Source organism: Chroicocephalus ridibundus, chromosome 12, assembly GCF_963924245.1.
Source record: "Chroicocephalus ridibundus chromosome 12, bChrRid1.1, whole genome shotgun sequence".
NCBI lineage: Eukaryota > Metazoa > Chordata > Aves > Charadriiformes > Laridae > Chroicocephalus > Chroicocephalus ridibundus.
The window spans coordinates 3,792,751-3,817,787 of NC_086295.1; the positions used below are offsets into that span (position 1 = coordinate 3,792,751).

General features: G+C 47.3%; 1 protein-coding gene across 9 annotated transcripts in view; it reads right to left on the reverse strand.

Moving 5' to 3' along the window:
• Positions 1–2,797: 2,797 nt before the first annotated feature.
• Positions 2,798–25,037, reverse strand: part of KCNQ2 (potassium voltage-gated channel subfamily Q member 2) — a 78,038-nt gene continuing 55,798 nt past the window's right edge. For 5 of the 9 annotated variants that reach the window (XM_063349645.1, XM_063349642.1, XM_063349644.1 and 2 more), the window contains 5 exons: positions 24,704–24,927; positions 24,188–24,296; positions 23,522–23,653; positions 14,484–14,607; positions 2,798–13,739 (listed from right to left, as the gene is read on the reverse strand). In XM_063349645.1, the coding sequence (XP_063205715.1) occupies positions 13,020–13,739; positions 14,484–14,607; positions 23,522–23,653; positions 24,188–24,296; positions 24,704–24,927 (1,309 nt within the window). In that variant the 3' untranslated portion in view covers positions 2,798–13,019. Of the gene's footprint in view, positions 13,740–14,483; positions 14,608–20,486; positions 20,595–23,521; positions 23,654–24,187; positions 24,297–24,703; positions 24,928–25,037 lie in introns of those variants that run through there. The other 4 variants (XM_063349650.1, XM_063349648.1, XM_063349647.1 and 1 more) reach the window with 2 other exon arrangements.

The following is a 25,037-nucleotide window of genomic DNA, read 5'->3' on the forward strand; positions in this document are numbered from 1 at the left end:
GAGCAGAAAGCTACAAAAATGAAAGGAATGCCAGGTCAACAAAAACTTGACATCAGTGCTGACGAGTGGCCGAGGGAGAAAAAGAAACGGCAAGGATTTCTACTCATTTTGGGTACTAGAAAGTTGGAGTGACAAAGTGCGTCAGTGCAGCTAAAACATTTGTTCAATAAATCATCAGGAAATGTGTAATTCATAAATTTGGTCCTGGGGGAGTACCTGGGACTGACTCACCTGAAGCTGAGAAATCCCTGAAAGCCAAAGGGGAAAGAGGAGCTCGGGGGCATTTGTTTGTTTCCTTTAGTTTAATAGTTTAAAGAGTAATCTTGCTGGCTTTGCAGCAGTATCCAAAACTCTCCTCTCTCTGTCTCTGACTTGCCTCCTGTTAACAGTCCTTCGAGGGCAAGGAGGTGAAAAATTTGCTCATGAGTTTTGTGTGAAAAATCCCATGTTCCATTATTCACCGAGTTCCTTATTCGTGCCAAATTACATAATCTTTTAAAGCGTGTCCCATGCTCTCTTCCTCTTCCTTCCACTTCATTTTATGTCTTTCTCTTTAGCTATGTATTACTAACTTCCTCATATAAAAAGAGAGCGACAACCTTGCTGAAAAAGGTTCCTCTTTCCAGAAAGATACTGTATGGCCAAAACCACCATTAGGTTACTATTGATGGAAACAGGAGAGAGCTGCCAAGAACGTAATGAGGGTAAATGATACCCCAGAGCAGTGCTGGAGTAGCATTAAATGGATCGGAGAGATTTCATTCACGGTTCTGCCACTGAGTTATTGCGCATTTTTGGAAAGAAGAAAGGTTTCTGCCCAGCCAGGGATGGAAACCCAAATGCTGGAGTCAGGTGTGTTGGTGGCATCAAAAACCAGAGTTGTGGGTTTTTGTCTTTTTCACCTTGGACTGAGAAGCTTCAGGTGTCTTAAACTGAGTGCCCAAAAGTAGGACTCAGATTTTACGACCTGACCCCTCCTCTTGTGACGACTCCTGCTTACCCCTCCGGTGAATAAGGAAGAAATGTTTCTTTAATTTTCAAGGATAGTATATGGTTTAATTAGCCAGGGAACGAGGCACAGAAATACCCAGGTTGGGATTCTGCTTAGGAAGAGAGCTTGGCAGAGTTTTGGGCAATGTGTTCATCCTGCAGAAGCTCATACCCTGTCACTGCATATGCCATCCCAAATAACCATGCTCATTCGGGAACACAACTTTTACTTTACTCCTTAAACCAGCTGCTTTTGCCCAGTTGGAGTCAGTGGGCTGTAAACCCCTGTGGGAGCATCCCCGGGTTACCGCCATGTCCTTGTGTTATCGCAGCTCCTCAGGACCCAGTGCCTGGCATCCCAATAGACCATGCGGTAAAAAGCACGGAGGGTAAAATATCCCTGCCCAGAGAAATTAAATAAAAATAATTTCCCCTTAAGGAGCTTTAGCTGTGAGAAGACCAGGTAGATATTTTGCTATGATAGCCAGGGCAACTGCAATCCTAAGGAATTTGGATGCCTTGTATTCATATGTATTTCTTCTAAAGCTCCAGCGTTTACTTCTGCTCCGCAAAAAAGGGACATTTCCCACTGCAGGGAAAAGGGTCCTCCTGATTTTTCCTCTGGACCAGACTATCGGGGCACTGGAGGCCAATTGCCAAGAGACAGCAATGCCTCCTCCTGCGTGGTCTCCCCTGGTGGGGTGGTGAACCTGCGAGCGAGGACTCTGGGTCTGCTGGGCAGCTCTGCTCCGCTCCAGCACAGGAGGTACCACGTCTGGCTCCACCAGCATCCCTGCCCGGGCGCTGGGAGAAGCTGCAGGACAGCGTCTGGGCACAGCACACGCCAACGCACCGGCCTGTTCAGGTGATGGGGGAACATGATTTAGCAAGCCGAGAATTTTCCTGCTTATCTCACTGGAGTGGAACATAACGAGATAAAACACAAGGATGTTATTTAAGTACGCCTTAATGTGCTGCCTCCATTGGGAAACGCTCGCACCTGGCCTTCTTTAATAGCTTTGGGGAGGACGGGAGCTGCCGAGGGCTTGGAGCCAAGTCATCTGGTACAACCAGGGGGCTGCTGTGCCTGAAGCAAACGGGTTTTTCTGCCAAGCCTCTTCCCCCGCCATGTCCAGATGACTGGCAGGCTTTTTAAAATCCAGGCACTGGTTCATCTCGATTCTCGTACTTCATCTTTCTGGGAAAAAAAAAATAAATCAGGGTGGAGGGAGGGATTTTACTTTTTCCTTTTCTCTTGCAAAATGGAAGCGCTGGTTCATCAGCCAACCTCACTACAGAAAACAGCGTCAGTCCGTACACTTCGCTGCTAGAGAGCTCTCCAAAAGCCAGCATGCGCTTACTTAATTTAGGACAGAGGCCTGCTAAGCAAGATAACTCGTGGGACAGATACAGGTCCCTTTCCAGTGCCATTCCTTGGATCCGAGCCCAATTGGGTGACACCAGCCTCAATTTTTAGCACGGTGATAAGGAGCTGGCACGGGGGGCAAAGAGCTTCGGTAGCCATCCTTCATCTGTCAGGATGCGGCTGATGTCCAACCTTAAGAAAATCAATATTGTTAAAGGACTCTAAGGGACACTGAGGGCACTTGAGATTTCTAAGCTTGGATTTTATATGTCAGGAAGACAAACATTGTCTTGCGTTGGAAATAAGAAAGGGAGGTGTGAAGGTTTAATGCCAGGAAGGGTCAGGCCCTCGGTCACCATCTCGGTCTCCTCCATCAGCCATTAAACATGTCCCCAAAGCACCAAGAAATCACCAGAAATAAACAAACAAAGTGAACAGAAGTGCAAAGAAAAATAAATGTGTATTTCATCTCATGAAGGTTAAATCTCTGGTATTTTTACTGAATGCAAATTTTCCATTCTGATGCTTTGAGGCTTAAATTAATGATTGTGATTATTTAATTTTCCTCCGTTTCCCTTCCAATTGCAACCGTCGCTCTTGTTTTTAGCATCACACGTACACAGTTTTGCAGCTGCCACAGTCATTCGCGTGAAGGTACACGCTGCATCATGCTCAACGCTTCGGTGTAAAAGTCTGGGCTACGTCGCTCTTCCGCGGTGCTAATGTAAAACCGTCTGTGACTGTGTCATTCGGCTTCTAGCTATTCCCTTAGAAAACTACAGGTCATTCCCTTGGCATCTGTCCCTATAAAATGTACATCGCACAAAGTCATGATTGAAAATGTACAGAGGAAATTACACATTCACCAAAAAAAAAAAAAGGGGGGAAAAAAAAAAGAAAAATAAAAAGTCCGATCGCTATTTTACAAGAGAAAGTGTGTACCATTCAATACATACAAAATGTTTTAAAATTGTACATAAGTACCAAAGGCATTATGAGAGATTCTTTGGAGATGAAACGAAAGTGCAAAAAAAGCCAAGGCAACAGAGCAAATTAAAGGAAGCAAAGCAGCAGCTGCCTTTGCTTTCTAAAGGACAACCAAACTCCCATGCTCAGCTGGGCCCCGGGTTTGCTCCGGCGGGAGGCGAGGGGGTGCAGCACCCGCGCTCGCCCCAAGCGAGAAGGGCCTGTCCCACCCCGAAATCCACCCCTCGGCTCACCCCCAGCACAAAGGCATCGACCGTTTTTCAGCCTAGTTAAGGCCAAATGAGCCAGATGCTGTTATAAACCGTGAGAGCTTCGAGGCATCTCAGGGAAACGGCAACATTCTCCAGCAATGGATGTACCCTTTGCTTAGAAACCTATTTGGGACCGAAGTGGATCTTACTGCTGACAACTTTGGACCTAAAGATGAATTCCAGGCCAATGTAAAAATCTGATTGCTATTTTTTCATTGGCATCCAGCAGTATTTAACTGGAAAAGTTAGCTCTTCATGCCTTTGTTTATTTAGATTGAACACTGAAGGGTAAGTTCTACCCAATATAGCTCTTATATCTGAAAACACGGGCAAAATTAAACCCCAGAGGATGATTCATTTGTTGAGGTTGGCGAAATCTCTGCATAGGGGCAATTGGAATCTGCGGGCTGATCTGCTTGGAAAATCAGATTTATTGATTTGTCATTTCTTTCATAACTCTAAGATCAAAAATGGGCTTTTGATGACTCTTTTCTTAAATGTCTCTTAACTAGGGGCTTTTTAAAATACATAGGCAAAGGTACGAGCAGGACACACAGGGCAGCAGGATCCTCTGCCTGGGCATTAGCCCATACCCGGATGATGCCGGGTTTGTGGCAGACTGTGGCACTGCCCACCTGGGTGTCACCCAGGGTGACCGGCGGCACCGCTGCCATCAAGGTCACCCTGTCACAGCACGTCCAGCCTTCGCCCTTGGCTCTCTGATGGCCCAGGACAGCGGTTTGGCTACACGTCCCGGGAATGGGCTTTTTGGTTTGGAGTTGGAATTGGCACTGGCCGCTATATGCTTTTGTTTGTTCGTTCCAAAGGAAGCCAAAGAAATTATCATCTGAAGCAACTGCACCGCTCCGCTGCATGGCCCGTGCTGCCTTCGGAGGTGGGATTTCTCCTCGGGATGGCAGTTGCGCATCAATCCCCTTTGCAAATCTTCCTTTTTATTAGAAACACGTTATTGAAATACTCTTTTGTTTTGGTCTTACCCACTCTCCCACCTCCAAAAAAAAAGAACGTTTTGGTCCCCTGTGCATCTCAGATGCAGCTTTATGTGGTTTGAAGCGCGTGCGCGCATGTGTTTGTGTAAACATACACGTACAGCAAGACATACATGCATGTACGCAAACAGCACGCACACACTTTTGCAGCCAAAGTTGTGTTGTCCTTTTATCTTGCAGGTTATGACAAAGATAAACTGTGAGCTTCATTCAATCTGTACAGAATTTACAGTTCAGATGAACAGCAATGAAGAAAATATAGAAATACAGCAGTTGTGAAGTATTCTCGGGCTGTGTGTGTTTGTTTTGTTCAGGTATTTTTTAAGTAACGTTACAGAGGCAATCTCACGTATTTTAGTTTCCCAGTAAAATCTGTTTAAAGAAGCATTCAAACGAAGTGTATTTCTTAACGAAACAGGATCTTCCTTTTTCTCTTTTCCCACTTATGTCGAGTCACGTCACAAACTAGGCAGGTAACGGTGTGGTGTCTGTTCGACGCACATATGCGTATTACAGGTAGTGATACTTATCAGCGTTTGGCATGTAATGTGCAATCTGTGTGCGGTCTATGTGGACAGTGTGCCAAAGAGACACTAAGCAAGATAAATTTCATAAATACAATGTCTATAGTGGAGAAACAGGAATATAGTTTTCGTGTGTGGAGCGTCGCTGTATAAGAACAGTGGCACCCACCTATACGAATTACCGATAAAAGAATAAAACATTTATAAGAATAATTTATTGAATCTCCTAAAGCATTTGATATACCACGCAGCAACTGCAACTATGTTTAAAATCTGCTCTTGACTTAAAATAACAAAATCTCTGTCATTTATCAGCTGTATCTTCCTTTATCTTGGTGTTCCTGAAAGTCTCAGGTTCTCCACCCTGTGCGTGAATTTTTTGAGAAAAAGTGAAGAAACTCGAAATTCTAGGGTCTGGGTTTGGGTGGTGGGGAAGAGTAACCAACACAGAAGGGTCCCCATCCTGCCTGACGACAGGAGCACGGGATATCTTCAGCTCCAGGGAAGATGCTGGAGCAGCGGGAATAACCGGGCAGGACAGAAAAGACCTGTCACTTCCTTTGATGGCTTCTCAGGTCATCAGCAAGGCTGAACATGGTGTCTACAGAGATGCGAAAGGACTGAGCCTTCTATATCCACATCTGTAACTAACCCCTTTCACGAGCATCACTGCATACGTGAAACACTGGGTCACGGCCACTGTGTTGGTCAGGTTTAAGGGATCACCGTGAAATGCTGCTTCTACTTTTAATGGGAGGTGCTCATGGCACGCTAAAATAAGGAGGCATTTTCTCATCTTGGCTTGCAAGGCATGTGCCCACCTTTTCTCGTGTGGAGCATCTCCCCAGGTCCACAGTCGTCAGTGTCAAATGGAGCTGAAATTCCAGGGGAGGCTTCACCAGCAGCATGACATTCAGCCTTGGTTTGGGGCCAGAACCATCCAAACTGGAGATTTTGGCATGGCTTCTACCTGAAACCATTAACCCTGCCCTAAAATTATAGGCGTAGCTGCAGGTGAAATCTAGCCTGAGCTTGGCACTGAGTTTCGGAAAGCTTTGCGGTTAGCTCAAGTTTCTCAGGACTAGGCAAAGAGATGCTGCTTGAACAATTCATCTGCGTCTGTATTTACAGGAATTAGGAGAGGGCAAGATGCTCCCACATTCACCGGCAGCATTGGAAATAGCACACCATGGACCGGCTGCTTTCCTTTTGTCCCCACTACCGAGCTGGAGCCTGGCATGCAAAGCCACACGCGTGGACCGCTGAAGGGGACTGGGGTCTTTGAAAGCAGCTCTTGCTTCAGGGAGCAAAAGCATCAATGCTGTTAGAGTCTGTAAGACGTTCAGCTTGACCAGAAAACCTGAACCGAACCCTCATCCCTGTTTCACTGCAATCAGCCAAAGCCAAGGGGACAAACCCTCGCAGGGCGCTGCACCGCACGGCAAATCGGACTCCATCCCTGCGCTGGAAGGCTCCAGCAGAACAAACCAGGGATGTGTTGAGGCCACGGTGGCTCAATGACGAAGCAAATAAATTGCCAATAAAAAAGCAAAACTGTCATGCTAACAAAACATGAAGGTTCTCTGGTGCATCTAGTGAGGCCAGGCCAAAAGCAAGTCTCAGAGCAGAGTTCTGGCATTACATCTTCACTTGTATATAGTCTGGACAAGGAAGGTGAGGACGCGGGACCAGTGTCAAACTAGGTTATGGCAGCGGCGTGAAGAGATACAAGAGACTGCAAACACCAGTGAGGTGAGCAAACCCCGAAGGCCTCATGACAGTCTGGTGTTACAGCGGGGAGAACTCTGGCAAAACATTTACAGAGATATGAAGGTAGCTCCACGCCTCTCCATAAGGAGAGTAAGAGCTGCCTCCGCAAGGAATGGACGTGGCACAGCTGCAGGGTCCCGAGAGCCCCAGGGGCCGTAGACAAGGGTGGATGCAATTTCCAAAGTGGGGTTTCCAAAGTTTGGGAGTCACATTCCCCCCGTGCCGGCCTGCGGGCACAAACACTCATGCACGCCAGAGCTGGATGCAGGCGAGAGAACCCTACGGGAATTAAACCAGACATATGGCAAGTCCCACTCGCGTGGGATCAAATGGCATCTCCTAAACGAAGACCAGGCCTCCATCCTTGGCACTGCCTGCCTTGTCCTGACTGCTCCTCCAAACCCTCAGAAAGGGGTACCTGGGATGCTCTTCCTCAGAGGCATCTGGGTGGAAAAGAGGTTTTTATACACAGCCAACACAATTTGTATTTTTTCCTCCCCGAGTACACGTTTCAAGGAACCACAGGTACAAATGTGGTTTTCTTCCCCCTACTTTACAAGCAGTATCAGCGGAGTTCGTGCATGCTGTATGGGAGGGATGGGGCGATGACCAGTCGCGGCATGAAAGACACTTGGTATATCAGTGTTACCTACGGAAGCGCCGCAGCACCCTACGTGATGGGTCGCTGGGAGGACGGCCTCTCCCCAAAATGATGCTTTTGGCAATGTCACCTCGTCGGGTACTACAGCAATCTGGGAGTGCAGATACAGCTGGAGCACGTTGCTGTCTACTCATCTCAGGCTGCATGCAGTAGCAGGCAAAATTGAGAGTACAGTCGTGAGATAGCCCGGAAAGCACATTCATACATTAAAAAGGACCCGGCTGCTCCTCCTGCAGCAGCCGCTCCTTGCTGCTACCTAAATTATAAGCGTGATTAATATTGTATCAAAACGTGTGTAATCCCTCTCCCTCTAGACACTAATATAAGGCAAGCAGTATTGTGTCACTGGGGCATCAAACACTAAGATATACTAAAGAAGATTCCTATGCGTTATTATTATCCTTATTATTAAAAAAAAAAAAAAAACCAACCCTATTGTTATTGTTAAAAAAACCAACGAACCCACACCCGCGCTCTAAGCAGATTTTGCTCCGTGGCGCAGAAAAGTCGGGGTGTTTGTGTGCTAAAAGCAAGAGTTTGCTTTTCCAAAGCTCCGAGCAGCAGCGACCCACGCGGGGCTCAGGGTGGGGGGCTGCTGCCCTCACCCCCGCGCCACGGACCCCCGCATCGCAGCCTCCGCGTTACTGCAGGTGAAGGAGCTTTTGTATCTGATTTCCTTGTTTTTCATTCACGAAAAGGAAGCGGATGACAACAGAAGATGCCGACCCACGGCGGAGAGCGGGTGAGAGGAGGCGGGGGCCGCGGGTCGGGGGACCACACAGGGGTGACGGGCTGGAGGCTCGGGGCTCGCTCAGCCCGAGCGTGGATGGAGAAAGAGAAGTCTTTAGCCTGCTCCTGGGCTTTTCAACATTCCCAATAAAACACTCACTGCTAAGGGTCTAACTCCTGGAAAACTCCTTAGGAATTTCAGGTTCTCTTTTAATACTTGTATTTTGTTTTTAGCAACAACGTCGCCGTGACCATAGCGGATAGAAGGGAAATGAGGTTTGCAGTAGCTCCCTCTTGAGAAAAATAGAAGTAAATGTGTTTTTCTTCTCTCTTGGGTAACTGTTAGGAAGGGGAGCGTTTGTATCTGAGGTGATGCTCTGGCTTCTCAGGCAGATTACACAAACTTGTTCTAAAAATCCACATAATTTAAAATCTTAAAAATCAATTAAAAATTTAAAAATATACCTATTTAGCTGTAAATAGCAACGGCCCCACAGAATTTATTCTGATCTATTAGTCAGCATTTGAAATAAAATACATTTTTAGAAAACCTGATCTATCACATAGTCTGTCTAAAGAAATATAACGGCTTTCTGGGCTGGACAAGAGGTTTGTTTTCAGTGAGTTCCTTGACAGTTTTGTTTTAAAAATTATCAATAAGAAAATGAGTCAACAAGGAAATTCACATACAAAATCTGCACTTGAGTAACACCGAAGTCCCTTCCCAAATATTGGGAAATTCGACTTATGGCTAGTGCTCTGTTCCTATGTCTCGGGGTCACATCATGGAAGGCCGCCTGCACAGAGATGGCAACATCTGCAGCCACATCTCCTGTTCGGAGACATGAACTCCTTGACGACTTGAACTCCCGCTCGGACCTGAGGCACCCAAAAACTGACTGTGGCTTCAGGTCCCAGTCTCAGGGACTGCTCCATCCTGCAGGTGGGACCATTTGCAGTATTTCTCTCCGCACCCAGACCCAGATTGTGAAAAAAAAAAAAAAAAAAGTCCAAAGGTTTCTTGGAGACCAGATCCCAGGCTCTGGTCCAAGGCCACGGCTTCACATTCAGCACAGAGGCACCTCGAACCCAGGCTCTGTGCACGCGACCACGTGTGGGCACAGGCACCCCCGCAGCACTTCAGCATGGCCTGCTGGAAATTTGGCTTTCTCATCTCCTTCAGCTCCTCTTGGTCTCCTCCGTCCACACTCGGCATTGGCTAAAACTTGTTTCTGTCCTCCAAAAAATGCAGAACCGGATTTGGGAGGAACAGGGGAGCAAAGACCGGACCAAGAGAGGCTCAGCAGAGGGACAAAATTTGCCTAATTCTCCATTTAAAGGTCTTTATCATCGGGACTGTTTTATTATCAAATCAAAACACACTTATTTTCTTTTAATCCAGTGATTATGACTTCTTGTGGGAGATCACCACCAGGAGTGTGTGACACAGGCACGGGGGAATCGAGGGATTGTAAGTGAAGAAGTATTGGACTGTGATTTAGGACACGAATGAAATTATTTATGTCAATAAGCAACAAGCAGGCTCTGTTATCATTTACGCAGGCATAAATAATTCCATGGAAATAAGGAGCATTATTTGGAGCTAATTCTGGTGCAAGTTAACCCCAAAATCCAGGTCTTTTTGCCTGTTTGAATGAGAATTGATGATTTATGGCATGGTTGTGGATGGAGGCATGTGTCAGAATTCCTTTGGAATGATGCCACAGATAAAGGTGGGATATTTCTTACACCTTCCAAATAAAATTCTCTGTGAAATTTGTAACAGCAAGACACAATCTGTGCTGCATGTATATAAAACCAGTTTTCTCTAATCGGTGATTACGGGACAAATCCAACACCTTTTAAAGGTACAAATCAGAAGATCTCTATAAACTCTGGTGTAGTAACTTGAAGAGGGAAAACACAATTCTTCCTAAAGGACGTAAAAGACTGCCGGACGTCAATCTGTGGAAAACTCACGAGGACACAGCGGAACTGCGTCTCCTTGGGACACACTCGCAGTATCTGCTTTGAAGGGTGTAACATCATCTGGGCAGGAGAAAGGGATTTTTCAATAAGAACTAGGAAATGGACATTCAAAATAGAGCCAACAGGGCTTCAACACCAGGACACGATGCAAATTACGTCCCATAAAAATTGTGCCTGTGCCTTGAAGTCCTGTTCACTTTGCCTCCTATAGTAAAACCCAGTCATGTACCTGTGCTGCAATAGGGCTGCATGTCATCTTCCTCATCCGGTTATCGGACCCTTTATATCATATCCTTCTGCGCCAAATTTCCAGCAGGCCTTGAAAAGTAATTGCAAACAAATAAGATAATAAAACTTTGCTATCTCTGACTTGGGCAAAAATTTGCAGTGAGCAGCTGGCTGGAGCAACGTTGACTTTTGCCTCACCAGATTCAATTTCCGTTCTTGTGGTCACCAGAAAACACACGCCACCAAGTCTGATTTGGGACCTGCTGACGTTTCTTGCCCTACCAGAAGGCATCATTTTGCAACACGCCAGGGGCAAATCTGCACAATTTGCAGCCATTTTGCATTCAAAGATTTCTCTGTATGGAAGTCAAGGGCATCCCTGGGGTCACTCTGCACGAAGAAATCTGGAGCCAAAAAGGAGTTTGGGAGCACAAGCAGAGAGGGTAAAATTGCAGGAGGTAACAAAAAAATGGATCAAATGGGAAAGAAAGGAACTAGCATGGCTGGAAGCCTACGTTCCCTCTAAGAAAAATGTTTTCCCCTCCTGAACGGTGAAAAATGGCAGGAAAAATTGTGCAGAGCCTTTCCCCACCCCTCAATCTCACGTGAAGACCTGCGTGTTGGTCCTGAGCATTAGCAAAAAGGATGGTTTTATTTCCCACCTGCAAGCTGCCGGACTGCACCCACACCTTCCCTAAGGCCAAAATAATCCTGGGTCTCCCCTGGTTGCTGCCTCTGGTCAAACAACCAGGAGGAGAGAAAAAGGCTGTGATTCTCCTTTCACCTCAAGCAAGTCAGTGTACAACCTCTCAAAGGCCACACCAAAATGAAATTGTCACCTAAATATCCTTAACAGGCTCTTGATACGACACAGGGAAAATGTGGAGGGATGGGGTTTGAAACCACAGGTACAGCCCCAGCAGAAACACACACGGGATTTGGGCTGGAGATGCATGAGAGGGTTCAGAGGCACAATGCCAGCCACGGTGTCCCAGCCCTGGAGATGGATCCCAAACACAACTTTTCCTGACCCACCCCCTTGCAAAAACCCCCCACCAACCTATCCATGTAAAGGATCACTTTGTGACTTCGTTCTGGTCCCAAAAGAAACTTTGAGCATCACTTTTTCCCGTGCCTTCCCCCAGCTAAAAGTGCTGCTGAGGTTCCTGGTAACAACACAAAGATCCTTCCAAGAGAAAGTACTTTAACAACAACGGAACGGGGCAGACTTGGACTGGCACAGCTTGCGGGCAAGCACAGGTAAGAGGCTTCTGAAAGACCATGAAGAAACGAAGAAGCACCTCTTAACTCAGCTTGAGGGACCCAAACAAAACCAAAGGATGTCCCAAGAACATGGGTGTGAGATTCTTGGCAGGGCAGAAGAAGAAAGGGAAGATTTTCACGGGGCATAGTGTGTGCAAAAGTGTTCAGGCACGATGCAAACTGTAAGAAAAGTGCCCGCTCTGACCAACAGGGCTTCAAAAGGATGGAGCTCAGCACTTAACTCGCAGCAACGCGGGGACCACAGTGTCTCGCATACCCCCCCTCTCCCTGTGGCCCGGTGTGGCTGTGACTCCACAGCACCGCTGCTGGCCACGAGACTGGCTTCACACCGTGGCAGCCCTCCAGAGGGGTTGCCTTTGGTTTGCCTATGCTTCCAAAGCACCTCCAGGTCCGTTGTCAACGGGAGGAGAGATAATTACATATAATACATGGTTTAAAACATAAAATTCCAGCCCCACAGTCTGTTATCCTCCTCCTCTGTCTCATTTCTCTGCCCTCTGGGTTGTCTCTCTTCTTACACTCAAGCTCGTATTTCTTAGTTTTCCAGTCTCATAAGATGGGATAATTTCCAAACCATTCTGGTTCAGAGCAGTATCCCAACCTGTCCCACTCTGAGGCCATGTCTTCTGTTCATGCAAGTATTCCAGCCACCATCCCCCTCCTCCAGGGGCCTATGCAACATTTCCATGTATTATACTGGAATTATTCCACCTTCCTGACAGTTAATGAAGAACCAGAAAGTAACAACCCCCCTGTAATGACACGTGACCTGAAATCTAAGCCAGAAACAGACACATGTTCATTCTGCGACCCCAAAATACCTAAAGGTGTAATTACCAGTGCCATGACATGGCAATTCCCACCTAACACTCCAAAAGCCCTGGCTGGGTGATTTATTCCTGCCCTGCACTTCTGAAAATTCCCAAGAAATGCAAATTGCCTACCCTGCACCATGACATAATTTCACCTAATGATCTTAGAAAGAGAGTATGAAAGAAATCTGGACTTCACGGCTCCAGTTCGCTCACCACCGTGACCTCTTCCACAAATGCAGGCTTGGACCTGCTCATTCACCCCCCAGAGTAAGCTGCAAGAAAGTATCCGCCAGCTAAGGATGTCCTAGAGGGAGGAAAACCTTAGCTGTCAATCTCCTTGAGAAGTTCAACGCGTGGACAGCTGGAGTGGGCAGCTGCCAGCACTTGGTCGTGGCTCGGTGGTTGCGAGAAGGCTTCACTGCCTGGGGGCCGACCAGCCCATGTCACTGAAGGGTCCCTCGCCCGTGGCCGACCTGGGAGGAGGACCGCAGGGCGTGCAGAGGTCAGAATCGGTGTCTGATTCCCCTTCTGCAATGTAGGGTCTGATTTTGGCCACGGCTGCATAGCAACCGTTGTTAAGGATGTCCAAATTCTCTTTGGACTGGGAGATGCTAAAGCCGCTGAAAGAGCGCTCCAGTTCCTCATGGTCTACCGAGGGGATGGAGATGGACGTGTCGCTGTCTCTCATGGCACTCTCGTGGTGTTTGGTTGTAATGTCTTCGTTCCTCAGGTACTCTGCGCTCGCCCTGTGCCCACCGCTGTACGCTGACAAGGAGCGCTCGTGGGAGGGCGGAGGTGGGATGCGGACCAGCGAGCCGGGGTCTCCGACGGGCGAGGAGCCATGGCTTTGCCGCTGGTAGACCTGCTGCTGGCATGACGTCGAGGGTGGGCACGTGTTGGTTGGGGCTGGCGGGGCAGAGAAGTTCTTCTGACCCATGGAGCTGGTAGACCTGATGATCTTGATGATGCAGCCGTTCTTGTCAATGTGCTCCCTGCTGTCTTCGGGGCTGTGGTAGGGAGGGGCTGGGTCTGGTTCTTTGGACCCAAAATAAGCCTCCGTCTCCGTTGGTGGGATGCCCATCCGCTGCATGTAAATGTTCACCAGGAAGTCTAGCTTCTTCTCCATTGACTGAACCTGCAAAACACCACAGTTCAGTGCTACACGCTGCACGCAGGTGGAAGCACCTTAACGTCCTGAGTACAAGCAACTTCCAACCCATCTAGGCAGAAGTGTGGGGCTGGGCTTCATAGATGACCTCAGCCTACACCGACCTACACCAAACCGAAACTTTTAGTAAATACTAATTTATTCTGAAGCATAATCTATTCTGGAGCATTTAATTCTCCACCTTGTTACAGGGTTTTCCATAAGCTCCTATAATCTTTTTGACAGGCGCCAAATTCCAGGAAAGCTGGAGCACACTCGCATCTTTTCAGCTCCTTACTGCATTTGGCACTTGCCTGGGCTCAGGTGGCCATGGGGATTTCTGAGCCTTATCCTCTAGGAAGATTTTAATCTTTGGCAAGGCCAGCAGCTACAGCAGTCAGGCTCACGGACTCATTTGAAACATGTCTAGTATGGTGGCAAAGAAATCAATGTGACATTTTCAAAAATAATGTAGACTTTTGGTAAAATCTCTAAAAAAGAAAGACTATATGCCAAGGACTCCAAAGCGCCTGTTTTGAAAGTAGTCCTTAGGCTTCTAAGACATTTAGTGTCCTTTCATAACATTCACCTTGTTTCTTCAAAATATTCTTAGCTCTTACTTGTTTTTTCTAAATGGGAAAATTTCCCCACTGGGGAAAAATAAGGCAAGAAAAAAACCAGCACAATGCATGCAACACCTTCTACTAAGAACTTCCTCCTGACCCAATATACCTGTTTTTCAACTTTTCCAAGCCTGCCCATCATGCTGGGGTCTTCAGGCAGCTCCCCCTCCGCTGGCCCTTTGGTCCGATCCTTGTCAGTCATGGAGGATCCTCTCCCAACGATCTGGTCAACTCTACCGGGATCAGAAAATCCCCCCGCCCCCGGAAAAGGACCTGGAGTCAGTTGGAGGCAGCAGGCGAGGAAGGCTCCACTCGTCGCGCCTCCATGGGACAAAGCAACAGCCTCTCGCCCAACTAACACTCCAAATTACTCACAGACACGCAGTGGCACTGAAGTGTTAATTCAGATGCAAAATTCAGAGCAGTATTAGCAGAGTTTGAAATCATCCATTTCTGTTTATACAGATAAAACCTGGCACATTATGCACAGTAAATTTACCCGCTGCAAAGAATTTCTTTAACTGGCTTTCTTCCAAATCAATTAACTTCTTATTTGCACTGAAAAATTATTATTTTGGGGGAAGATCAAGTTTTCTGTCTAGCATATGTCAACGGGATTTTTTTCAGTCCTTGCAGCAGTTTCTTCTTCTCGATGCAAATGTAAGTGTGTAATTCTCATGCCCATGAAAATGAGCCGCTTGCCCTAAGATCCAGACAAAGGGATGTTGTGCTAACTGGTTTAGTGGAGTTACATCAAGTCTGAATTTGGTCATAACTCACCAAATATTCCCAAATTGTCTTCATCTCAATGCTACGGCGATTCACACCTGTATCATTAGACAGTTTCTATTAGCAGGGCTCCAAGCTGGTAACAGCAGAGGACGCTCCTGCCAAATCAGCAGCTAAAGCTACTGGGCATGTTGTTGGCACTAACTTCTTTACGCACGTTACATTTGCAACTCCTCGTTCCCAGTCTAGAAACACCTGGGTTGATATACAGCTCCATATGGAAAGGAAGACGGATGGCAGAGCCAGTTTGGAGGCTGGAAGTCAATTTTATTTGAGGCATCAAATATAAATTTTATAGAGAGTAAACACTGGGGCTTCTTGATCCCTCAAAAGTCAGAGGAGCAACTCGGTTTTGGAAGAGCTTCTTAACGGCAGCCCTGTTTATAACCTAATTCTACACCAGGCAAACTTTACTCTTGCATAATGCACCAAACGTAAGGGTGGCAGGGGAAAAGAAGGGTTAATTAATCTGACTGAAACCAAGTTGAGGTATCTTGAGCGGAAAACTCAAAATGCTTCTTACGCAGTTCTGCCGTGTGGGCCATGGGTCCATGCACCAGGAGGAGGAAAAGGAAGGAGCTGAACACAGACAGACAGGGAAAATGAACAAACAAAAACCAAGGAAAGGAATGAGACGTGAGGCTATTTCCAACACAAGAGCCATCTCTTTTCTTTACATTTGACAGGGACTTAATACGTATGTTGGCTGTTGACATTAAGGGGCAGATATCGGTGGGTATGGACCAGCGGGGCTCCCTTGGCTTATATTAGACCAACAGCAGTTTACAGCACCAGAAGATCTGGCTCAAAGAGATGAAGTGGATGAGCACATCACACCAAAGACAGAAAATATAAGCCAACAATTATTTTAGAGTTTATCTTTGATCCCAGAAGATACTTCATTTGGGCAGGGATGCGACAGAATACTGTTCCGTTTAAAAAGTCATGTTTGATCCTTTGCTTAGCAACATAAGCACAGGAGTACAAGGAGCACCAAGTGCTATAATTACAAGTGTGAGGAATATGCATGCCTTATTTCTCTCTTGTAATGGGAGAAGCAAATTATTGACACGTACAGGAACTCCCCACAAGGGATGCAATTACTGACATGACATACAGCACAAGAAATCCTACGACAATGTTGCTACCATGTAAGCAAAGAGGTATTAAATTGGATACCTCGGGCTACCTTGGTTTGGAATCACAAGTCAAGGCGTAGTACAGCCACTGTACGATCTCCTCTCCTGTATGCACAAGCAAGTAGACTAGTAAAACAATGAACATGCATTTAAAGAGGCCCAAAGTCTAAATGCTACTGAATATTGTGGAAGGCCAAGAAAAAACCGGGTGCTCTGTCCTCGTGTCCCATCTAGCCCAGCACTAACACTGAAACGTGTCCACTAATGCAAATGAGATGTCCTTCAACAGCTGCTGAGTAGAGCAGGGAGGCCGGACAGACTGTAACACAGAGAGGAAAACTGAACATTGCCATGCTATGGAGTATCGTAATAGCAGAAATAGTCTTGTACAACGCTATTTCTAATCTCACGGAAACTGAGGAAGGACTTCTGCTCTCTGCTACGTCCTTAAGAGGAGAGCTATCCAGTAAGTGAACCTTGCACGATCCATGTGAAGCACAGGAGGCCAGCTGGCACTTCACAGATGAAGTGATCACTAGTACCATATAGAAAAACACCATCTTCTTCCATCACCTTCAGGCTGGACACAACTTGCCTGTGGACCTGCTGTGATTTAAAAGCGGGACTGCAGCACTTCATAGAGCTCACCCACAAAGCATTCAGAAGCCCTTGCCCATATGCTGTTGATATCAGAGCCCAGGACAAATCCTGCTGGATTTATTCCCTTTGTGTCTATACTTTAACATAGTCCTAACCCCTGAGGTGGTCATCTTCCACAGCTCTGAGGAACTGGAGAGCCAGATCTCACCTTGGAGGCAGGGTCTGCACCGAGGAGGTGCAATGGGCACCTGTGAACAACTGACTTCAGCGCAGGGAGGGGAGAAGGTGGTGAACCAAGTCTTCTTTTGACGGGAGAAACCAGGCTCAAGGTCTCCCACTCCTTTGCTCCCCACGGCAGAAGTCAGACCAGAGGAGAGTGCTCCTACCCTCAGCAAAGTGCACAGATTTCATTTGTGCCTTATCTGATACAAGAGAAGAGAGGAATTTCCTTGCGAGCTCCCAACCTACCTGTGCCTGGCTGGGCACTGCACAGAGCAGGAGGTCCTCTTAGCCACTACAAAAGAATTTGAAGTTTTGTCCAAATTGGGCAGCAGAGCTCAAAAGATGAAGAAGAGAGAACATATTCCACCTTGGCAAACACAGGGGAATAGTGTATGTTCCTACTGCGTGACAAAGGACCATGAATCTTCTGAGATGCCAAATCCCACCTCTGCACTACATCCCGCGGGGAGCCTTGTGCCTTCCCAACACTGATCTTGGCTGTGTCGAATACACACGTGCAGAGGGAAGAATTCGGCTGAGGCTTTGGAAGAGTCAGCCCTCTGCTTTTGCCTGCGTGGCAGAAGAGGATTCAGAGATTTCTAACGATGCGTGACAAACTGTGCCATCTGCTGTCCTTGATAGGCTCTGCTGGGTCTTAGTTTGGGAGGGAGAGAGAAAGAGGGTTGCTCTTTAAAGTGCACTTTGATATCTTTCCTTCTTTCTAATGGTACAAAAAAAATGTAAAGTCTTGCATCAGCCACAGTGCAGGTTTTCTCATGCTTCATTATGCTTCATGCTAACAGTGCATGCAAAGAGGTGTAATATGTCACCCTCGGGCCAGAAGCAGACATCAAAAGGTCAAACGGCTCAAATGAGATAAAAATGAAGTGTTTGGGAATATATATTCGATTCTTTTCGTTTTTTTTTTTTCTTTATCTCTTATAATTTTTTGTACACAATCCAGGCATTGAAGCCAAACCCCCTTCATCCATGTCACAGGACTGGCTACTTACCTCCTCATTTCACAATAAAGTTTGCTCTAGACATATTTTGACCAATATCTCTTGGCTAAAAATTACAGCTGAGGTTGCACCTATTCTGTGTTAAATCAGCCGATCAAGGGAATTCGATCCGAATTGTCCCTGTGTGCAACCGTCTATGTTTGCGTGGAGCAAACACCTTCGGCCAAACCACAGCCGTGGACCTCCACTGGAATCCAGCTGCCTTTGCTGGGAGATACTTGCAGAAACCTTTTTGGCTGAACTGAGCCCTTGTCACTAGAGCACCACAGCGCAATCCACGGGGTGGAGACAGCTCACAGGACATCATTCCGTTTTGCTGGGCAGCATTTGGCTGAAACAGGGGTGCGCAGGCTAAAAAGGAGAAGCCGGTAGAGCCCATGGGGACCCCACAGCACGTGTCCCCCCGGCGCGGACCCACGTGGCGCTGAGATGATGAAGGCCATGGCAGCAGCAGAGCCTGACCCAGAGTTTTTGGAGTTGGGCTTGGGGCTGCTCAGAGCTCTGGTTCCCATCCATCGGGCACCTCAAGAACCTCACAAGTGCCACCGGTGTCTGTGGGAGGATGCAGCTGCCGAAAATTAAGCACAGCATAAGGCTTTTGATGGGTGGGAGCAGAGATTTCAGCAGCCTTCTGTGCTCTGCTGCTTTCTGGAGCCTCTCAGCCACAGCTCAATACAGAAGAAATGAGGGAATTCAATGAAAAAGGGAGCAATTATTAAGTTTCAATGTCCCAGGAGCCTAGTGGGCATGTGCAAATAGATTTTTAATCTGGCCATCAGTATTAGAAACTGTAAAAACAGGGGGAGAAAACTCATTGACGTTAAGCTGATACAGCAACAGGCTTGGATTGAATAAAATAAACATCCCAGTGTGAGGTGTTGGGCTTCCTCCCCCGTTATCCATCGATCACCTTTTCTGTCTGCGAGGCACAAGCTTTCACACGAACATCTTACTTCTAATGAAGGCTTGTCGCACAGCTGATCTTATAGGTTAAATACAACAAAATCCATCTGTATGTATTTTTGTAGGTATTTTCATTTTAAAATCAAAATGTTTTGGCAGATAAGAAAGTTATTTCCTTTTTGAAACTAGTTTTGGGCCTCATCATTTGGCAGAGAGGAGAAATGGGAAAAATGCTTTTCTGGGAGCATCTTTTTTCCAAGCATAATGCTTTGGGCTTCTGGAAAATTCCCTTTTTTTTTTTTTTTTTTTAATCTTTGAGCTAGCTGAGTGGGACAAGGTAAGCTTTCAATATTCCTTTTACTCACATTCCTCTAGCGAAGATTACTCAGAGCGGCTTAAATAAAAATCAAGAGATTTGTCATGTATTAGCTCTTAGGGAGGGCAAATATATTTAGAAAAAAAAAATACTTGAGGCTAAGCTTGCTGCATTTAAAAATCACCTACTATTTGTGCTGGGAAAATGACTTTCTGGCAAATATTTATACCTGCCCTGGGCTCCAGAGGTCTCAATACAAGGTGAAAATAGAGCTCGGCTCGTGGCCCCGCTGACCAGACCTCAGGATGCCCTCAAATGGGAACTTCAGTGAGAATACCTTCCTCGTGGCATCAGCTTCAGGTACAGCTTTACTTAAGGAGAGAACTTAATGAGGGCAATGAGAAAAACCTCGCTGCACGACTGAGGGCTGGGTTTGACTCCTGCTCTTCTTTTTGCTTGCAAAAACAGGATTTTTTTTTTTTTTTTTTTTTTTGAATATGAGTCCCGCATTTGAAATATTTCAACACCGTTTGTTCCTCCGTGGTCGGTGGAGTCGCATCGGCAAGAAAAAGAGACCACTGCCTTCTTCGGGTATGAAACACTTGAAACACTTCATTCTTACTTTGCCCACTGAAGTAAACTCACTTCGTAGCACAAAGAGCTGCAGCGGCTCCTTCGCTTGTGTGTGGAGTGTTTCATCTTTTAGCCAGTAGATCATTTACATTGGCTTTGTGGGTAAATATTCCACCTTTTACATTTGAAGAGAGCCTTATAAAATATGGGATTTTAAAAAGATACATTTTTGCTTTCTAACACCTAGAAGAAGACTGAAAATAGAAAATACGCTAGCTGAAGAAACTGATGATTATTGATGACTGTATGAAAATCCTCTTTTTTTTTTTTTCCTTTCTTTTTTTTTTTTTTTTGCCTTTGGCTTGCCTAGTGTGAAAGCTCATTACGGAAAGTAAATCAGAGCGTACCCAGAGTGGCAAGCCCTTCTGAGTCACGATTTAGCAAGCTGCACTGCTAAGTGATAAATGCCGTCATATAACTGGCATGAAAGGGGTTTGACATTAAGCAAATGAAAAATCCAGAGAAAGCGGCGTTTGGTGAATCCTAACCTAGGCGAGTATTGGGGAGATTCTTTGGAAGAATACATGGGTCCTTTGGTTGGATACTTCTTATGCCGGGGAGTTGAAGGGGGCGGGGGACCCACAATCATATCTATCCTGGCAAAGTAAATAAGAAAAAAAGACACCAGCAAAATGCATAATGAAGCAACACGTAGAGAAAAGTTGGTCAGAAAAGTTGCAGAAAGAAACAACTGAAAAACAGAACGACAGAGAAAGAAAGAGACGCTGAAAATATATTCCGCTGGAAACAGAAGGCTCTGTCCTACCACCTGGTTGTCGGTGAAAGCCAGAGTCTTACCCACCCTGGTGTAAGATTTGGGGATTTAGGCACCACTGAAACATCATTAGGAGATCCCCCCGCCCCAGATATAACAGGCAACATGCTTTACCCTCTGGAATATATTTGTATATGTGTAGCAATATCCCATTGAGGTGGCTGGATATGAACCAACAACAAATATTCATTCTCCTTTAAGTTCCAGTGCTAGATAACACATCCTCAGCTAGTTCAGAAAAGCATGAGTCGCCGGAGTCGGTGAGACACGCTGCGGGATTGTACAACTCAATGAATGGGAGACATCCATGGCTGGCAAGGTGTCAGGATGAGACACGGGACAATGTCAACACAACACTAAAAAGAGCACATTACAGACACACCGCAGTGACAGAGACATTCATGATTAAAGAGGAAAGTGCATGTAACACCCCAGAAATTTGCTGGAATGCAGCTTTAATCCACTAAAGCCCTGGCTACGGGAGGTCACAGCCAGCCCTGCCAAGCTGGGCTGGCAGGGAGAACACAGTGCTTTGATTGCTGATGGAAAAGGAAATAAAAATATCTGCTCTCCTCTGAGCAGGCCCGTGATGACCTCCCTGGAGTCCACCGTATGGGTGCACTGTACTTCTAGCACCAGCTGGGTCATGCCCCAACGTTGCCCATGGCCACCCCAGGCACACACCTCGTCTACAGGGTGTCCCTTCCAGTTCTACTGGACAAGTGATCAGCCACGGGACCTCTTGGTGCCCACCTGGCTTTGATGATGAGTGCTTCGAAGGATGACCCCAAGGGGGTCTGCTCCCATCACCATCACTGGTCTCCTGCTCAGTGGGGACAGTGAAACCAGTGAAGCTTCCTGGTAGCCCTGGAGCCCAAATCCAGGTACTTCACACTTTTAAAGCAGTTCCTGGTCCTCCTGACTTCCCTGTGCTGGGGTGGATAGCCTAGCCCAGCCTCAGCAACCTCAGCCTTGCCGTCCCACGGGTACAGCTGAAAGGAGAATTCAGTTTGGTCTTTGAAAGCTGATATTCCTTACCCCCAACCTCCCCCAGAGAAGCAGCCAACCAAACCGCTTTGTCTGTGCAGCACATCACCTCGGAGGACTGGCAATGGGAGACTTGGGTGGACGGTGAGGCAACCTGCCACACCAGCTCGGGGGGCTGAAAACTCAGGTGTCCCCCCTGGAGCCAGTGGAGACGACAACCCCAACGGCTCACTACCCACTGAGGAGGCAGCCGGGACGCCTCACGTTTCAGGTCATTAAAGTTAGGAAATATAAATCCCCCTCCTCCCTCTCCAGATTCAGCTACATGTCTTGGATCTATAACCGTTGAATTTGTACTGAACAGGGGGTGAGAGGCTCAACCAGAGGAAATTCTCCAGGATATTTTAGTCTCCCTCGCAAGGGAGAATTTACCTTCTGGCTGCGTATCTGGAAATGGGAAACGCACAGCGTGCAGCAAGGCTGAGAAAGTTACCTCTGCTGCTTGAAGACCAAAAATAGCAGAGTTAAAATGGTCTCTGAGAGGTTAATGGGAGAAGAGAGATTCCTCTTTTTCCTAAGACAATTTTCCTGTTCCACTCCTGGGGTTCCCATTAACTGCCTGCGTACCCAGACACACTTTTTTGCACATTTTCTGACTCTGCCAGGGACCTAGATGGGTTTGAAATTAAAGGAAAACTTCTCAATTGGCTTCCAGAGGAAGCTGGGCTGCCACAGCCATCAAGGGAGATACTCCCAGTATACAAATAAATGGAAAATTATTTTGACTGGAGATAGCCTATGGCCAAGCCTTGGCTCTGTTCTGGGTGTCCTTCGAGCTCAGCAGAACCGGGGCTACTTCTGCTGAGCCGACACAGCTGGGGGGTGCTGGGGGCTTGGGGTCCAGCGTCCAACGTGGGACGTCAGGGCGGAGGGAGGAGTGGTCAGGCAAAAAGGTTTAGCTCAGGTCCTCTGGTCAGGGGACCAAATTCACCTGGGTTTCTTTGCAGGAGAAATAATTGGGTGACTGTAGTGAAAAACGAAATTTTAAATGCCCTTCTCGGTTCCATTTGCCCCTTTTTCGCATTTTTTCCCCTGCTAAAACTAACTCATCTCCCCCTAAAATTTGAGCACAGAGGACGAAAGGCAGCTCGGCGAAACCACACCTACGTCGGTGGGCTTGGATGAGAAAGCCCCATCTGCACGTACTTTTGCCGGACTGCACCATCCCAGGAGGGATTTCTCCTGAAACAGCTTAGCACCCGACGGGCGGGAGGAAGGCGCTGCTTCCTCGCTGCCCCCTCTGCCCATCGCAGCCGGCTCGCACCCAGCACACCAGATTTTATTTTCTATCGCTCCCAGAAAGGTACCCAATTGTCCAGATCAGCCTTAAAACTGGGGCACTGAACCTTTGCTATCCTGCCAGGAAGATCACTGAGATACGGACCTGCTGTACTTATAGGATATAATATAATAACAGAAACTCCCAAAGTAAGGCCTGGAGGAGGACGAGCCGTGTTTTATGTGTGTATGCCCTGGGGTGGGCATTAAGGCAGTTTTAGTGGCATAACACCCCCCTTTGCAGTCCCTGTCCTGCTCATCCCTGTGGGTTCCAGCCACAAGCACCGAAGTTTTCCTTGAGGCTTTCTCTTAGGAAGAAAAAGAAGAAGTGGTAGCTGCAAAGGAAAGTGTCTCTCTCCTGGGAACACCTCCACAACGAACAAAAAACAGGGAAAAAATGAAGCAAAGGGAGGGGTCTCTTGCCTGGCCTGAAGGTTTTTAATCCGGGAGAGCATGTCCAGGTGACCAGCTGAATACTGCTCGATGACATCCATCACGTCGTAGGGACGAAGGCTCTCCTTAAACTTGCGCTTGGAGACCAGAAATCTCATAATGCTGCAGGAGACGGAGAGGAAAGAGAAAATATAGTCCCTGGGCTGCAGCCTGACCTGCTTAGTGGCAGATAAAAAACACCGCGGGGAGCAGCTGTGGAAGGAAAATGGAATAAATCCCAACCCTGTGGGTGTGGGAGAGGATGCGGCAATAGGAGAGGGGAAGGGGGCTGCGGGGGCCGAAGCCCTGTCTGCAACGGGGGGTCCCCGATGCCCCTCGGACTATCAGCTGTGCGAATGTCCTCTCTGCATCGCTTTTCTAAATGTCAGCGTTAAATCTCAAAGCTGGTGAGAATGATCATTTGGATGCATCCCTGCGGGGGATTTTCCTGTTTCTCCATTTATTCCTTCCCTCAGCAAAAATTGCCCTTTCTGGCAGAATTTTCTGTAAAGGAGGGCAGGCCACCCAGGGGAAAAACAGCCTGCAGCACAGACATTTCAGCATTTGCCACCTTTGCTTGGACTTTAAATTTTTTAGATTTCCCCCCCCCCCTATTATTTATTTTTCCGGACTGCTTTCCCCCTCTCCCTCTCTTACCACACTGCCCTGATGCTGACTTTCAGTCCTGGTGTCAAATCTTCCGTCACAAACTCGCAGTTGCAGCTTTTGTTCTCATCAGGAATGTCTTCTCCGGGGAGGCTTGCTTCTGGGTTTGGGAGAGGGAGAAACAAAGACGACGTGTTACCATTTCCCGTGCCGCGCGAGAAAACGCAAGTCGGATCGCAAACAGCGATCCCAGGAGATATCTTTGTTGAGCATCCCCATGGCAGCATTTCCCAAGACGTGTTATGGTGACATCCAGCAATGCCAACTGCAGCTCTCATCCATCTCTAGATGCCTGACCCTTCCTCCTTTCCCCACCCCTATATACATAAATATATACATTATCACGGGTGCCAACAGGGGTTTTCTTATCTCTTATTATACTCTGAGCTGAAGGACTGGAAGGAGAAGGAGACCTGGCTGGCAGCTCTGCCCTTCCTGGGTGGAGATGGAGAAGACACTGGGGCTGGATGAGGCTTTGGGATCCGGTGCAGCGTCCCAAGTCCTCACCTTCTGAGTTTTGCCGCGACGCCGCTCCCTTGATGCGGAAAGCTTGCCGGGCTCGGCTGCGGTCTCCGAAGCTCCAGCTCTTGGGGACTTTGCTCGGGCTGTCCTCGATGCTCTGGTCAGCGCTGGGGGACCTCCGGATGCCCTGAGCCTGTGGAGAGCCTTTCCCTTTGGTGCCAGCACCGCGGGGACTGGAGAAGACACGATCTTTCAAACTGACCTTCTGACTGTTCAGAGAAACACGTTGAAACAAAGACAAAAAGGAGACAGCAGGAGGAGTCATTCTGGAAACCACGCAGTCCTTCCCCACCAGCCATTAGAAACCAAGAGCACTTCC